General features: G+C 36.0%; 1 protein-coding gene across 8 annotated transcripts; it reads right to left on the bottom strand.

The window, feature by feature from the left end:
* Positions 1-385: 385 nt before the first annotated feature.
* Positions 386-16,639, bottom strand: LOC112743613 (RNA polymerase II C-terminal domain phosphatase-like 2). Of its 8 annotated transcripts, XR_011871047.1 has the most exons (18): positions 15,995-16,639; positions 15,273-15,743; positions 12,759-12,969; positions 12,313-12,470; positions 11,565-11,635; positions 11,368-11,473; positions 11,159-11,239; positions 10,827-10,968; positions 10,357-10,742; positions 10,222-10,279; positions 8,527-8,657; positions 8,385-8,438; positions 7,691-7,787; positions 6,702-7,107; positions 6,230-6,306; positions 2,478-2,614; positions 794-879; positions 386-721 (listed from the first exon to the last, which is right to left on the bottom strand). XR_011871047.1 is itself a non-coding variant. In XM_025792892.3 (16 exons), the coding sequence occupies exons 1-16, from the start codon at positions 16,265-16,267 to the stop codon at positions 2,575-2,577; spliced, it is 2,517 nt and encodes an 838-aa protein (XP_025648677.1). In that variant the 5' UTR covers positions 16,268-16,639; the 3' UTR covers positions 2,242-2,574. The 8 variants fall into 8 exon arrangements, 2 of the variants coding, with proteins under 2 accessions (XP_025648677.1, XP_025648676.1); XR_011871044.1 differs by having other exon boundaries at positions 386-879; positions 6,947-7,107; XR_011871045.1 differs by having other exon boundaries at positions 386-883; positions 6,947-7,107.
* Positions 16,640-17,280: the final 641 nt, after the last annotated feature.

Here is a 17,280-nt window from a genome sequence, read left to right on the forward strand (position 1 = left end):
ATGTTGAGATAGATGAGTGGTCATACGCGATTGGATAAAATAAGTAACGAAGATATAAGAGAGAAAAATGGAGTAGCACTTATTGTGGAAAAGATAGTAGAATCGCATCTCAAGTGGTTCATACATGTGAGAAGAAGACCGATAGAACACTCAGTCAGGAGGGTGGATGAGATGGAAGATGGACAAGGGGTGAAAAGCAGAGGATGATCTAGGAAGACCATCCATGAGATGGTCAAATGAGATCTACATATAAACAGTTTCTCTATAGACATGTACATGATAGAACTTAATGGCGTCGTTTGATCCATGTAGTCGACCCCACCCAGTCGGACAAAGCTTTGTTGCTGTATTTTTATTCAAAGACTTTATACCACATTTTGATCCAAAACCTTGTTAAGTCTACAACTCTTATCAAATATATACACAATAGTCAATCTAAACTTATCAAATGTAACACAACATACTACACCTTGTTTCATCAGTAAAATTCTTACAAAGATTGTGGTTGTTTTGTATTATATTTTTTAACATAATAACAGTGTTAAAAATATTGCAGAGTATGGAAAGGTCTACACAAGGAGATATTTAGAGTTATTGCTTGAGATTTTCACAGGAAGAAAACCAACAGATGAAATTTTCCTAGGTGGCATGGGAATTCACCAGTTTACAGCCACAGCTTTACCAGATCATGCCATGCATATAATTTATCCTTTATTGATATCTGTAGAAGCGTATGATCAAAGAGATGAAGAAGATTTCACTGAGGAAGATGCAATAAGGAGAGAGACTGAACCTGAGATTCATGCTACAATGTTGGATTGCTTGGTTTTATTGTTGCAAATTGGAGTGTCTTGCTCGGCAAATTCACCTTGCGAACGGCTGCCTATGAATGTGGTCGTTAACAAATTGCAGGCAATCAAGAATATATATCTTAGGACTCAATAAGACAAAAAGAATATGGGAAGTGGGGAACCACTAATATTAATAATAGAAAAGGGGAAATGCCTTGTAATTAAATTATTGAAGGACAGGAAAACGACAAGGAAATAGGGTATTACGGAAATTACAATATTATTGTTTATGAAGTATGTATATATAACATTAACATAGTTTTAATTAAGTATACGGGTGTTGCTAATTATAATTGGAAATTTCATTTTTTATTTATATACATATATGCATATGCATAAATTAATTTATATAACTATATGAATAACATTGCTTATATCATGATCGAGTTGTATGATGGTTTAAAGTTTGACATCTACAAGTATTTTCAAACATATTTCAAGTTGAAATAAATTGCATAACTAAATATGTCAAAAATACTGAATTTCATTTCAATTTATACTATCGACTCTAATTATTTTTTCACATTTGAAGGTTTTTTTTCTTTAATATCTTTTATCTACCGACATAATGTGGAGCCTCATTCAAGTTAGTTGAAAGCAGATATAATACAATAGTGTTAGTTGTATTTGTCGAACTTGGAAGGTTATGGAAACGGTGGTGTTTGTCATGCTACCTACATTGAGGTACGTAGGAGCTGAAAGTAGTGGATAGATTGCGCAAAATCAGGCTGGGTTTTCTGTTTTCTGAATACAGGGGCATGGCGACTAGTAGGTTGATGGAAATTTTTTTCAGGATAATAAGAGAAGCCAAGGGCAATGGAACACCTTTTTTATTGAGAAGAAAGAAAGTACAAGATATAAGAGACCGACATAGACTTTTCTGTAAGCAAAGAAGAAAAGGGCAAGGGAACAAACACCTTTTATTGAGAAAAAAGGAGCTGCACGAGAGCTTTTTTTTTTTTAGTTAATATGATTGCCATCTCATGTTACAATAAACTTGTATCAAATCAACTTTTATATAATATAAATAGGGATGATAAAACACACAAATTTTCATAATTTTGTAGACATTATTTAACAAACAAGATAGTTACTTCCATAAAGATATCTTCATGTGAAAATGATATTGTAAACCGTTAGACGGTTCAATTAAACATATTCAGTAAAACTTATGAAACCATCTAATAATTTGCAATACAATCTTTACATAAAAATGTCTTCGTAGAAATAGTCACCAACAAACAATAATAAGTTGATGGTTTGAAATCGACACAATTGTTTCATAACCGTCTCAAGTTAGTCCAACCAAACGGGATCAACTATCTAACCAGCCACCAGCCAACAGAAATAAGGGGGCAAACGTCAACTATATTCAAGCAACAATGCAATAGGGGGGGAATGCTAATAGATTACACATTAAATATTATTTCTTTTCTTGTGATTTATGTTCAAACTAATGAAACATTAACAATGAGGCTATACCAGATCCTAAAAATGTGAAAAATAGTAGGGCAAAACCAAAAAAACATGCCCCTCTCTATAGTGAAAGAAATTAACAAAGAGAGTAGCCTAAGCATATCCAAAAACGCTATGGCAGATATTACATGAGCAAATAACATACAAGACCTTTTGTTGCCTCCAAAATGATTATATGCGGTTTCACGAGGTAAGGAGATTCTGATTAATACAATGATGGAAGTTTTTGTGTCATCTTGCAACATACTCATTCCTTCAACCGTTTATTGGGAATAGACTGGGGCAACCTGAAAGGAGAATTAACAAAACTAAGAATTGACACTTGAAATACACAAAGGAAAACTTAAATTTTTCTTCTGAAGGAAGACAGTGCAAAAGAATGCACATATTTACTGCAACAATGACATTAGCTTATCGCAGATCAGCAGCATATAAATATTAGATCCACCAGTAGTACCTAAACCAAGGATTCAGACAATTCATAACCCAGGTTATTTGAAGACACACGAGTATGCGTGAAAAAAGTAGACAATAAAGATTAAACACCGCACAAAATCCCCAGTCAGGTCCGCATGAGTATGGAAAAACAAGCAAGCACGCATCCAAAACAAATAAACAATGTCAACTTTAACCAATCTGAAAAAGAGAGGGGGGGTGGGGAAGGAGCCCCTTTGCCTTAAGGGTGCTATTAGCATTGGCTACCTTTGGCCGTCCAACCACCCACACTACACAGTCATACAAATGCACACACAACCACCACCCTGGCCTCGAAGGTAGTAATTGATTCTTTGTGGGTGTGATCATGATATTTGGTTCTCAACCTTTCTGTTTCTGGTGTCCCTCCTAGTCAAGGCTGAGAAAGATAATCTGGTTTTTCTTATAAACCAATCCAAAACTGAAATGGACTAGGTCTTAAATTTGGTTACTCAAAACAAATAGTTTACCAACAAATCAGTTTTGAACAATGTAAATTAAACTAACCAAATTTCAAACTGGTTTAGAACCATATTTGATAATTAAATTTAGTAGCAGACTAGCACTAAGGCTTGGTTTGGTAAAGCTTTTCGAAGAGGTACTCAGTGTTTTAAAATATCGGCCATGGCGACGCCATAACGGTATGGCTTGGCGGGATTTGCCTCGCCGCCATACAAACGCCACCGCCAAGGGGTTTTCACGGCGGGCAAAAGGCGGCCGCAATTGCGGTAACGCCATGGCGGACCGCCATGAAAATGGCAAAAATTGCGGGTTTTTTTCGAATTTTTAAAAAAAAAAATCGAGGGTAAATGGGTAAATTAGCAAAACCCTAAATGATACATGTAACCCACTAACCCAGTTTAGCCACTGCAACTCAAAAACGACTCTTCCTCTCTGATTCACGTCCAAAACGGCTTTCTATCTCTGTTCTCTTTCTCTCTTCTGTGTGCCTCCTGTGCCGCCGATCTTCGCCACCGCCTGTCGCCATCCGTCGCCGCTGGTGGACGCCGCCGCTCATCACCACAGTTCCCTCTTTTCTCTGGTTCGTACCAGTTACAGTACATACATTCCTTTTTTTTTCATTTAGTGCACTCACTTCATTATCTCCTTCTATTCCTTCATAAACCTCTCTTCCTCCAACTTGTTTTCCTTTCATTTGTTAGTTTAAAGACATGATGAGACAATGGCTTTGGTCTTTCTCTTAAGTTTTTAGTTTTTTTTTTTAGTTTTTATGTTCTATGTCTTATGTTTATTTCCTACATTTGATATTATATTTGCTGCATTAATTGGATATGACTAGAAAAATGATTACATATATTAGATTTTATAGTATATTATATTTGCAATTTTTTCTGCATGTTTTTTTGTACATATATATGCATTTTTTAGATAATCCGCCATTTCCGCCATTTCCCACAACGCCATCCACCATTATTTTTTATGGCGGATTTTTGGCTCACCGCCATGAGCCGCCATCCGCAATCAGAAACTATGGAGGTGCTTGTGTTTTTTAAAAGCACAAGCTCCTCATTTTGTGTTTGGTAAATCAAAAAAACATGTACTTGTGCTTGCAACTTTTAAAAGATCGTGATACTTTTGAAAGCAACTAGGGTGGAGCTTTTCGAAGTTGCTTGTGCTTTTCAAAATTTAAAAGTCTAATATAACCTCATATATTAACTAATTTTCAAATTTAACGCTTAAATTTATGTCTTTTATAGTATTTTTAAATTTTAAAAGCTATTTTACCAAACATAATTGTTGTTGCTTGTGTTTATTAAAAGTCATTTTTAATTTGATTTAACAAACATAAATGTTACACTCTTTAAAAAGTTATCTTTTAAAAAGCTAGCTTTTATAAACTACTTTTAAAAAGTAAAAACTTCACCAAACTAAGCCTAAGTGTCTATCCGTCCCTTTCTTCTATCAAATCCCAAACATTTCTTTTGTATGGTGGGTGCTCTCCTAGTCCGCAGGAATGAACGTAGCTACATTTGTGATTTAGTTGATGGATGACACACAAGTGCTACTGAAGAGCATAAAAAAATTTGGACATTGGAGGGCATGAATGAGGTGATCATAGAATAGTTACATGGCTGGGAAGAGCTACTCCACTTCAACTTGTGATATATTATGCATAAAAAATTTGGTTATACCTCGGGAACTGAGTTGATAATTGGTTTTTTCAACTTCAAATTTAAATAATAAGACCTGGTTTGGTTTTAAAATTTTCTAGAAATAGCTGCTTTTAGGATGCAGTTTGGTTTGATACACAACAGTGTGAGGAATGATAGCTTTTGAACACACCCCTACCCCTTAGTTGTCCTGATTATTTTCTACCTCTCCACTGATGAGAAAATAGGTATTTTCTACAAAGGAAGGATTCTCAACAGTGTGAGGAATGTTAGCTTTTGAACACACCCCTACCCCTTAGTTGTCCTGATTATTTTCTACCTCCACTGATGAGAAAATAGGTATTTTCTACGAAGGAAGGATTCTCGACAACAAGCTGCTGAGAATTCTCTTGGCTGTTTGGCAGGTAAATGTTTTCCAAAGCTAATCCCTAAGTTTTCAGTATAATATTTCCTTTTGTAGTAGGAACGAAGAGGAATTTCTTGGTAGAGTTGTTACATTTAGAACATGATTGTTTTTTCTTTTGATGTGAAATATAAGTGAATTTCATTCTTTTGACCTTTTGGGTGAGAAATAGCACTTGATGTTCACTAAGTGTCTATGTCCAACAACTTCAACAATATCACCCGAAGAAGTTTCTGTGATGTACACAATTTTGTATATGGCAAAGGCAAAGGATTATGTTGATATTTTCCAATATAATCTTGTTCAATTTATATAATGTTACGTAGAAAGTAAGAATTTTCCTTTAAGACTTGACGTATATAAAGAAGAATACCTCTACTCATTGTGTACATTTGACATCATATGGTATATTATTTATAGGCTATAGAGTTCATAACCAAATAGATGTATTGCAGTGGTGATGTTCATAATGTTCACAAGAAAGTGAAATCAGATTGAATTTCATAATTTCCATCACTTTTATCGCTACCTCAATTGCATTTGCATCCCTCAAAATCATTTCTATTTATGAATTAACCTTTCAACACAAGGAGTTTACCTTGAGCATTTTGCTGTTAGTTTAACCTTAAGTGAGCCCTACTAATTCCCTGAACTAGTCTTAAAACATCTCTAATTTGATTAAAGCTCCAAGTAAGAGCCTCAACCAAACGAAATTAGGGAATTGCACACATAACTCAAGTAAGTGCCTCAGCAGCTACACTAAGCTTTTTAGTTTGACTAGACTTCGGTAGCACTATACTCCAAGTTGGAAACAAAACTCGTTTCCTTTTTACCAACAAAGAAACTCACTCAACTAAATGAAATTAAGGAATTGCACATATAACCCAAGTTACCTGGGGGAACTGGAACGCTTTTCTATTTGCACAATAGTAGCATTAAGTGTAGAGAGCTTTGTCTCAGCATCTGAGGCCTGAAAATCATAGTGAATTAATATGATAATTACACCTACATGTCAAGTTAAGCTATTCATAGATCACCAAGTAGAACTACTTTTTACTGTACCAAAGACAAAAGACCCGGAGGGGAAACAAGAAAAAACCAATTACAAAAAAGAAAGTGTTTAGTCTCAGCAAAACCTTGCAGTACCAATCATTTGAGTTTACAAAGAATCCATGAATATAACCATAGAGCACTCTTAAATTAATTAAACCCAGGACACTAAATAATTTTAAAAAAAAAATTAAAAAAGAACCAGAAGAAACAACAATATAATTTAGAGGCATGAAACAGCAATATTGCTGACATGACTGATAGGGAATACTTGGATAATGGGTAATTAGCAGGGACTGACTACCAAGCCATTACCTTTTAAGTAGGAATTTAAGAGGCCCTGTCTAAGACAGCAGTAGCAGACATGAAGCCAGCTCACTCCCCATTCAGTGATTTAGCCTTCACGTTGATGCTATACAATTCCATAAACTGTGTAATTCTCTATAAAATCACTAGGCATCATCTGGAGTATCTAGTCCATATACCCCTTATCCAAGCATCACCTATTTCCTTAAAACAAACAAGTCAAATCAACAATCAGACACATTAGAAATCCCCACCTCAGAAGCACTTTCTTTGGGTAAGCCATCTTTTCTTTGCTGTTCACTAGACTCCGGAGTAACCTCATCCCACAAGAAACCATTTTCATGTCCAAGAGAAAGCTTGTCAAATTCGCAATCAACAGCTCTACATTGAGGCTCCATATGTGCTACATACTTCTCTGCAATTCCATACACCAAAAATCCATTTATTTCCTTGCTATAAGCTCAAAAGCCTCAAATAGAGAACAAACACCCGCAATAAAGAAAATAACTGTTAAAATCAGTTTTCACATAATAAATAATCAACATCAACCAATACCAAGCAAAGCCAGAGAAGAAATTCCACATGCCCTCGTCATTAAAATGCAAAAAGCACTTTCCTTCTCACCCAAGTTTTGTAACTAATAAGTTCTACCTTAACATACATATGAACAGCAAGTTATAGGGTATAAGGTTTTTTGATAAAAAAAAAAAAAGTTTTAGTGTTTATGTTACACGAAATCTGTATCCACAGATATTCTTTCAATTTTATCTCACTCCAAATTATCCTGAATCCCTCAAAAGGTAAAATTCCATAAATAAGCAAATAATCAACAAAAAGAACCTCCAAGACTGTTCTGCATGCATACACAGTACTGCAAGGACATAGACAAGCACACTCGTCAATAAATGTAACAACTCTTTCAAGAAATTCCTCTTCATTCTACTACCAAAGAAATATTATAATGAAAAATTAGGGATTAGCTTTGAAAAGCATTATACCTGCCAAACAGCGAAGAGCATTCTCAGCAGCTTGTTGTTGAGCATCCTTCCTTGTCCTACCCATACCAACACCAATTTTCTCACCAGTGAAGAGTACCTAAAAACCAAGGAATCATACAATTCATAACCCAGATTATTTGAAGACGCAAGAGTATGAGAAAAGTGGTCAATAAAGATTAACCACCGACCAAAAGACCAAGTGACCTGGCTACTCTGCATGAGTATGGAAAAACAAGCACACATCTAAAACAAATAAACCTAGTTAACTTTAACCAATCTCTGTGTGTGTCTGTGTGAGTGGGTGAGAAGGAGGGGGGGGGGGGGGGGGGGATTTATCTTCCTACAGTACCTCCAAAACATGCTCCTCTGTAATACATGGGAAAAAATTTGATTATTCTATAAACAGTCTAAGACACAAACTGTATCTTATTTTTAATTCTTTACTTCATTAGTATAGGAGGATTTTCAGAAGGCTACATCACTTACCATAAATCTTCAAAAAAAAAAAAAGAAAAAAAAAAAAAAAGAGTGTCTATGATGCCCATTAAACTTCAGAGTAATATAACAACATCTCTGCAGCTTAAGTAAATAATTAACCAATGCATGTTACATAAACATAACTCGCAAATTAAAAACAACACAAACCATCATATAATCACCAAAAGAGACATTGAGAAACAGAACTTAAGCTGACCTCCACTGAAAACTGCAAGTCTTTGCTGGTGCTTACAATAGACTTAAATTCAACCTAAGAAGAAAAAAGAAAATGATGATAGTTCACTTCAATTATAGAAGAAGAAAAAACATTCTCACTTACATGCAGAAACCAAATGTACCTTAGAGCAACATCGCCTGCCTATTTCTTGTAGCACTCCGATAGCAACAGAAGGTAAAATGTTTAATTTTCCAGCCTCACTCTGAATATCTTTGCCATTAGAAGATGCATGATTTGGGGATATTCCCTCCTCTGCTAAAAAGCTTAGTCAATAACAAAACAAAGGAAGCAATTAAATAGACTGTAGATGAAAATAACATGCTAAATGCAGCCTTTCAAAACAAGCTCCCCCCCCCCCCCCCCCAAAAAAAAAAAAAACAAAAAACAAAAGTACCTGAACGTATCCCTGTCTAGCCTTTCAAATTATTTAGATAATAATTTGAAAATTCAGCCGACTGACATCAAAATCCCAAAACATTACAAACTTAAGAATAGCAAACTGTAATGATTAATAAACATGTACTACGTAAATGCACAAACCTTCCCCAATGAATATCTATAAATGCAAATACAGATGGAACCTATGCATTATTATTTATTACATTAACATGAAGCACAGATACACCAAATAGTTCCCTGCTGGGAACATAACAAATATGACTAGGTATTTAGATAAGAAAATGATCTAAGAGAAGTTGGATAGCTTGCACTGGATCAATAATAAGAGAGGGGGTTAAAGGGTTAAGAAACCCAATTGCCAAACTCAAATGACTATACATTGGCTTAAGAGATTACAGGTATGGCTCTGTTCACTGTCAAAGTGCATGAGTACAAAAGTAATATTGTGCTTTGCAGTAATCCCTCTGCAAGATGAACCCAAGATTATCCAGGAGGTACAGACTAGAAGCCTAGTCTTCTGCAGTGGGTACCTTAAGAGAAATCCTATGCCTAACTCTTTGGAATCTCAAGCATGTCTTTAACATCCTATCTCATATAATTGGAGCAAACTCTCCCCTATTGCTATAAGATAAAAAAACTTATCAGGTCAATAGCTGATACTGACCTGGGATTATCTTTCATGCACTAACCCATATTTCTCAGATAATTTATAGAAGAAAGCAGGCTAATAAATTTAGTCACAGCTTACCACACTAATCATTGAAGAGAGAGAGAGAGAGAGAGAGATCATTTACACAACAAAAAGATACCTGTCACCTGACTAAATATCTTACGTGGCTAATCTATTCTAGGGTTACAGACCAATATTTTGAAGCTCAAGAAACCATAACAGGACCCCCCATTGAAAGGTTGGTTGTTAGTCAGGTGGCAACTCAGTATATGATATACAATTATATAGAAGCACTTAAAATTGGAACTGAACAAACAGAATACACAGCGGAATAACAGGTTATAAAGATAGCATTTCAGGGAAGCCTGGAGATGAAACAGGTGAAATAGGTGGGGAAAATAAAAAAAGAAAAAGGAGATTGTCTGTATTAATTATTGTATAGTCAAAGGTTAATTGCAGAGAAATGCCATGGCATACAAGTTGCTTAACTAGAACATGATGCTGCTAGCCTACTTTAAATTCAGATTTCAGAACTTGATATTTTCAACCAAAAGATACATCACTAACTACATTAGTCCAGTGTAAAACCCATGTATAATTCCCCTAGTACTGACAGACAAAATAACTCCATTAGGCATTTACACCCAAACACTTCTCATCATATGTGAGACGAATATCGATTAAATTTCAAAGGGATCTCACAGAAACTATCAGGATGTACTTAGAAAAATTAGTAACAAGAAATACCTGAAAGCTGGGACTTTGACAGTGCATTCTGCCTCTGCAAGTCACTCATGGAAAATGCCTGCATGTGAGCAAGCTCGAGACTTCAAATTTTAAAATAGTCCAAAAAATACTTCCAAAAGATTTTCAACTACAAACCTCCTCAGCCTTAAGTTGTGATGCTGGCAAGAGTAAAGCATTGGGCGGTGAAACTACCATACTATGGGAAAATGGTTTCTGTTGAGCCTGATGCTTGTCAGATTTTACTGCATTTGGTTCCTTAAGAGATGCAAAAGGCCGGCTATTTGTATGAGGTCTGCTGCTTATATCATCATCTACCAACCAGCCTCCATGTGACTGTGTTAAAGATGGAGATGGTTGTGAGGGTAGGGGCGGAGGCGGCTTTGACATAAGCGGGGTTTCAACTGAAGTTTGACCTCTTATATCCGGACCATGCCTCATCGTTAATAGTCCTCTTTTCATGTCATGATCACGATCAAGAGAGTTGACGTCATGCCTGACTGGAGGTCCAAGCAAACCAGGTTCTGAGACAAAGGTTGGGAAAGAAAAACATTAAAAGATCGCACATTTTCACGACCACAAACTAAAATTCTAGAGATGTTCCATACTCTGAGACAGAATTGGGGTTCGTGAAGATCCAGGGCCAGCGATATTTGAAATAATACCAGCAGTTGGTTGAGAAGTTTCAGGTCTGAATTCAGCATTGTTAACCAAAGGTCGAGTAACTACATCAACAGAAAGCTTATCATCCTGAAAACACAGGAAATCAAAAGAGCCTAAAAACGTTACATGGACATAAAAATTCTATGGTCTTCAAATTTTGTCAAATGCATAACATAAGAAATTGCCAACAATGATTTAGTATGAAGTTTCAAAACATGTATCATAGACATAGTGCAGAAAAAATAAACGCAATAAACCCAAAAACATTGGAACTTACAGGTTGGCTTAACCTTCGCTCAACTTCTGCACCATTCATTCCTTCGTTGATAGGGCCATTAGAATTACCATTTGGTACATCCTGCCATTCAGTGAGCTTGTTAATAGTTCAGCAACAGCAAGATAAGCATTTGAGAACAGTAAAACCATTCGTATAGCTTATTATAATTACTGAATTCAAAATCACAAATATTCCAAATGATCCAATACCTCAGACATCAGGTAGTTGCTCACATCCGGGGGGTGAGGTAAACTTACAACATCGTCTTCAAAGAAGATTTCAGCGATTCTTTGTAATAAAATCTCATCAAACTCTCTGACCCCAAGTCATAAAAAAGTAAATTAAAAACATATGGGGAAGAATATTGAGTGTATAAAACAGTTGAGCAGTTGAGCATACAACTTACTTAAAAAAGCAACCTCTGACATTACATGCAACATTTCTTGCTACACATAGGACTGGAACAGCACTGGCAGTCTAATAAAGAAATACAGAAATTACTGAAATATTTAAATTCATAATAAAGATAAAGACTTGTATAACAAACATTGTTTCACCAATTTATAAATATTACAAATTTTTTAACCCTAAGAGGGAAGTGCTAGTCACTTTACTAATCTATATATATATATATATTTTTTTTTTTGGGTGAAAGAAGAATTTCATTAAGATTAGGAGAAGGATAATAAAAGATTGGGATAAGAGTTCCCATATAAAAAGAAAAAAAAAAGATTTATCTATAAAGCATAGCTTTCCAATCTCTAACATGTATGAGAGGGAAAGTCCCCTAGTTCCTACATGTCTAATCCTATCTCAGAACACATGCTTCCTAGAAAATCTGCCATTAAAGATGAGTGCATGACGCTCCAACCATATACTCCAAACCCCTTCTGTGTAATTGTATTTAGTTATTCACTCCCACATTTTGTTTAACCCCTCATTTCCTCCTCCTCCTCCTCCTCCACCACTAGGTATAGCCAAAAACAATTCATTCCTCTACAAGGTAGTGGATATTGCCACCTTTTTTTTTTTTATGTTAGTCCCAATTTGATAAGATTTTGTTGTAGATGTTGTATTGGGAGTAAAATCTCCCAATTAGAAGTGGCATTATCAATTTGGGAGTGGCAAACACTCCACTCCGTAACTAACAGTACCTCGGCTTGGGGAGCATAATATGGAGTAAAGGCAGGAACCACATGAACCCTGGGCTGGTCTTTGTCTTCCCAAACTTTCGATCGATCATCAATCACCATTGCCATTTTAGGATGGCACATACCATCTTGAAAAACATTTAGTAAGGATTTTCGCGAGCCTGCAAATAAATCATTAAGAATATGAAGAACATAAAAAAAGGAACAATTAACCACCATACAAAAAAATAACTGATATAACAAATCGAAGTGGAGAGAAAACAAACATGTTTTCAACTTATTGCTGTATCAAAAATAACAAGATCCCTTAGAAAAATAAATGCTTGGAATTTTAATCATATCTCAAATTAACTTCTACAAAATAATTTGAAAATCTTTATTATGTTTAAAGGTGACAACTGACAAGCATCAAAGGAAGTACAAAACCTTATGAATAATAGAAAGAATACCTGCTTTCACACAAATCACACGATCAAGAATTTGCTTTGAACCTATAAGATGTGCCTCTGGGTCAAGAAGCCTCCACATTTCCAAAGCATAATCCCTTTCAGCCATTGTACAAACATAAACTTCAAACCTCTTGCGTCCTTTTGCAGTTAAATAGCATCTCAAATCTTCCCATGCAGGGCGCAACCTCACGAGTACACTAGTATCACGAATCTATGTGAAGAAAAAAGAAGAATTAAAATTGAAACATATTAAAAGGCTTCCAAACACAAATACACCAGTTAGGTGAATCTCATTGCTGAAAAACCTCTCCTATGGACAAAATCATATGAACAAGTAATGAGTTGCAGTGTTGCACTTAGTACCATACATATAGGAGGAAGGAGAAGGAGAACTCTAAATTGATACAAAATTTATTTATTTGAACATAATAAAAACTGGCAGTGTGAGTTAATTGATACTTTGATAGCTTAAGGAACCTCACTGTACACATTCATAAATAATGCAGTCACAAAAACACAAGAACCAACATCCAAATCTGCAGGGAATAGTGATTAACAATATTAAAAATTAAGTCATTAACACAGACACCACATTAAACATTCTTCATCATCCATATTTCATATTCATAACATTGTTTTGTATATATTAGCCTTAAGTATGCTGTCTTACTTTGTATTAGAATAAAAAATACAATAAAAAATTTAAAAAGTAACAATAATCATTTTTATTTAATTGAACGTATACAAATGCATCATTATTTGTCATATAATGGACATGTGTCAAAATGTTAGAAACTAATAGAGTAAGCTAGAAGGGGAGTCTTGGAACAACGGTCGAGTTGTCTTCATGTGACCTCAAAGTTACGGGTTCAAGCCGTGAAAACAGCAACTAATGTTATTATCAGGTTAGGATGCGTACGTGACCTTTTGGGTGCAGCCCATCCCTTGCCGCACCCCGCGTTAATGCGAGATGCTTCTGCACAAGACTGCCTCTTTTTTATTTTTAATAGAGTAAACTAGGATGACAGATACATATGTAACTATAACAATTAATGTAGAATCCCTAGCCTGGCTTGCTGCCCAAGCCACTGACTGCAATGGTGTATAAGCACAAGAGTGTGCAATGTGTCATTTAGATCATTAAGACAAGAATATTCAGAGATCTCTCACTCGGTCACTCTTATACCTACTCTCTCTGTTCCCCTCTACATTTCTGTTTCTCTCAGATTCCTATTAGACACAGTACCCAACTAGTATGTCTGTACTTCATTAATTAAATCTTGCAGCGACCTTTATATTTTGGCTACTTTATTTAACTCGAAGTTTCTATGTAACTCAAACTTTCTATGCAACAAAAGCAATACAAAGCTGATTTTACTTATGCAAGCCATCGCAAGGCAAATGAAGCTGCTATCATTAATACATGTCAATAAAACATACAAGCAAAAGAAAACAAATGGTGGAGACATAAATAAGATTCTTGTTCTTGCTCATAATTGCCACTTAAAGTACTCATATGGAACAATCTGCCTCTACTCTTTTCTGTTATTTCATGTTCTCTGTATTTCTGATTCTCACATCTCTCCCTACCCCTCACAGTTCAATTTCTTTTCTCAAATTATCTGAGGAAACTAAGATGCATAACTAGTACAGAAATTGAGATTTTATAGAAATAAACAAAATATAATCTCTGTATATATCAAACAGTATCAGTTACAATTTCATAAGATTGATTTTCACATTTACCTTTATTTCATTATTATTTCCTTATTTGATTAGGATTAGGATTCCCCTATTACTATAAATAGGATTCCCCTATTACTATAAATAGGATCAGTGTCTTACCTCTTGTAGGTTATAACGACCAACAAAATCATATATTCACTCTTCTCTCTCCTATCTAACACCCACAATGTTAAACCTATCCTATGGTTGTTGATGGGTCACCTACAAATATCTAGTCCTATAAAATTCATGCTCCAAATATCCAGTCATGGGCGTGAACACATCCTGCCCACTGCTATGGCCATAATAGCCTTTCTAAGGCAAGGCAAGTTTCACCCCTCGATCTAGCTTATGGGGTAGAGTCAAACATAGCCTGATCAAATATACTGACTCTAACTATAGGGGTTGTTATGTGACTCAATCACTCAAACAAACAGGATGTGAGAACACAAGCACAAAGCATGACTATCAAAAACACTGGTTCTATAAAGATTCACACAGATAACTTAACTGCTCCATCTGTCTCTACTGTCTTTTCAATAGGTTATATACATTCTTATTTCCCAATCAACTAAATTCCCAAAAATCAACAAATTATTGGTCAAACTTAACCTCCCTAAAAAAGCTTTCCCAATAATAAACCTCGAACTTAAACCCATTGGCTCAACAATTAGCACTCCCCATCCATTACTAGCTCTCAATAAAGTATAATGCAGCAAACTAAATTAACAATGACAAAAAAAGGGGAAATTTTTTGCAAGTAAACAAATATATTTTTTTATATTATACCTCAGGGTTGATGCGAGTGAGGACAATGTTCTTTTCTGGCAACCTCACAATTGGGCGAATACGTTTCTCATGGTTCTCAGACAAGGCAGGCACCTCCTCCATCTGCACCTTGTAAACCCTCCCATTATCCATGACAGAATCATTCTCCGCATACTGCTTCAGCAGCAGGCGGTCCTCAAGGCATCGCTTGAGCTCTGCAGACATCCCCTGAACCTTCAATGGATCTGTCTCCCGCAAGAGCCACCCACGCAGGGCGTCAATCCTGTCCTCGAACGACTTCATCGTGTTGGCAACTATAAGAGTCTCATCCAAATCAAACACGATCGCGAGGCACCTCATGTTCAGCATCCCCAAACACGCATTGTACAAACCTTTGGGCACGGCATAGCACCAGAAGCACGGGAACTTCTTCCTCTTACTTGGCATCGCCACCAGGTGAATCTCCTCCTCTCCGGCCAGCACCACCGCAGTCTGAATCCACAATCAGCACAAAAACTAAATTAATTAAATCACAAATAGCATAGCTTCAAATTGCGAAGCACCTTACAGTTACGCCAAAACTCAACCTCAAAAATAGAAATCAGAAATAAACTCCCCCTAAACTATAATCTAACTTATCGACTAATCAGAATCAGCTTTAAAATTGAAATCAAATGCGGCAATTGTCGCAGCGGCGGAGATTATAACCAAAGCATTAAATGATAGTAGTTTTTCTCTAGTACCATCAGTTCATAGAAGCAACTGGCATGAAGGTTGGTTAAGTGTGGCTGCTCCACGGGGAGTGAGGACTCAAGCTTGCATCGAACGGCGAACGCGGAAATGGTTTGGAGCACCGAAAGCGGAGGGCAACGCTCGCTCTTCGGTGACATGTGGCGGATTCGAATCTCGTCGTTTGGGAACCGGAAATTCGGGAACGTTGGAACCGAAACGACGTCGAGTTCACCCAAACGCATGTCCGCGTTATAAACCTCGGTTCTGAACCCTAAACGGCTCATTTTCCTATTCTGCTATGTAACTATGTTGCCGAGTTTTAATTTTTCCGGAGGCAAAAGAAACGACGACACGATGATGAAAAACGGCAACGGCGTGAGGAATACGATAATGTTCAGAGAATGAGAGTGTCGTTTAGAATTGCAGACGGCATTTTCCGGTGTCGTTTTAGGCTTCTTCTCATGTCGCCCGCTGGCGCGCGCAGTTGCACACTCTCCCTCTGTCCCTCTCTTACTCTGTTTTACAGTCTCGGAGGTCGTAGCTCCTTTTTTTCTTTCCCTTGTTTTCCTCTCTCTCTCTCTCTCTCTCTCTCTTTCTCTCTCTCTCTCCTTATGTTTCTCGTTTGTTTTTTCTCTCTCTACCAAGCCTACGTTTTTGAAAGTCTGACAGCGCTTCGATATTTATAGGGAAACGGTGGGGGGTTTCAGTTGTACAGGAAACGTGGGTGTTGGATAAATTACTAGCGTGCCCCTAGCTTGTGCTCTTGGGACTTGGGAGATGCTAAGGTTACGCAGGTGGGAGGGATTACGATACTATTTTGGACACGGTGGCTTAGCATCCGCCTTTGATTAATAATATACGAGCCTATCAATGGTCAACACGCGCGTGTTTTGATTTTCTAATGGGAAAGTGGGTGAGTGAGCTTTTTATTCGTTGCTTAAATGATACCAAGAAAATTTTTGTTGTATTATTTTTTTTTTTTTTTGGTTACGAAAATGTGCTGCGTTTTAAGATAGTATGGAGATAATTTTAAATATAGGTCTGATTTGTATTTTAAAAATTTTAAAAATTAAAGTTTATAAATTAGAGGATCAAATTATGTAACTTTATAAATCGAAAGGTCGGTTTTGTGTAAGTTCATAAATCAGATGATTAATTTTGTATTTTAAAAATTTTTAAAAATTAAAATTTATAAATTGAAGAGTCAAATTTATGTAAGTTCATAAATAAGAGAATTAATTTTGTATTTTAAAAATTTTAAAAAGTTAAACTTTACAAATCAGAGAATCAGATTTGT

The sequence above is a fragment of the Arachis hypogaea genome, chromosome 14 (assembly GCF_003086295.3).
Source record: "Arachis hypogaea cultivar Tifrunner chromosome 14, arahy.Tifrunner.gnm2.J5K5, whole genome shotgun sequence".
NCBI lineage: Eukaryota > Viridiplantae > Streptophyta > Magnoliopsida > Fabales > Fabaceae > Arachis > Arachis hypogaea.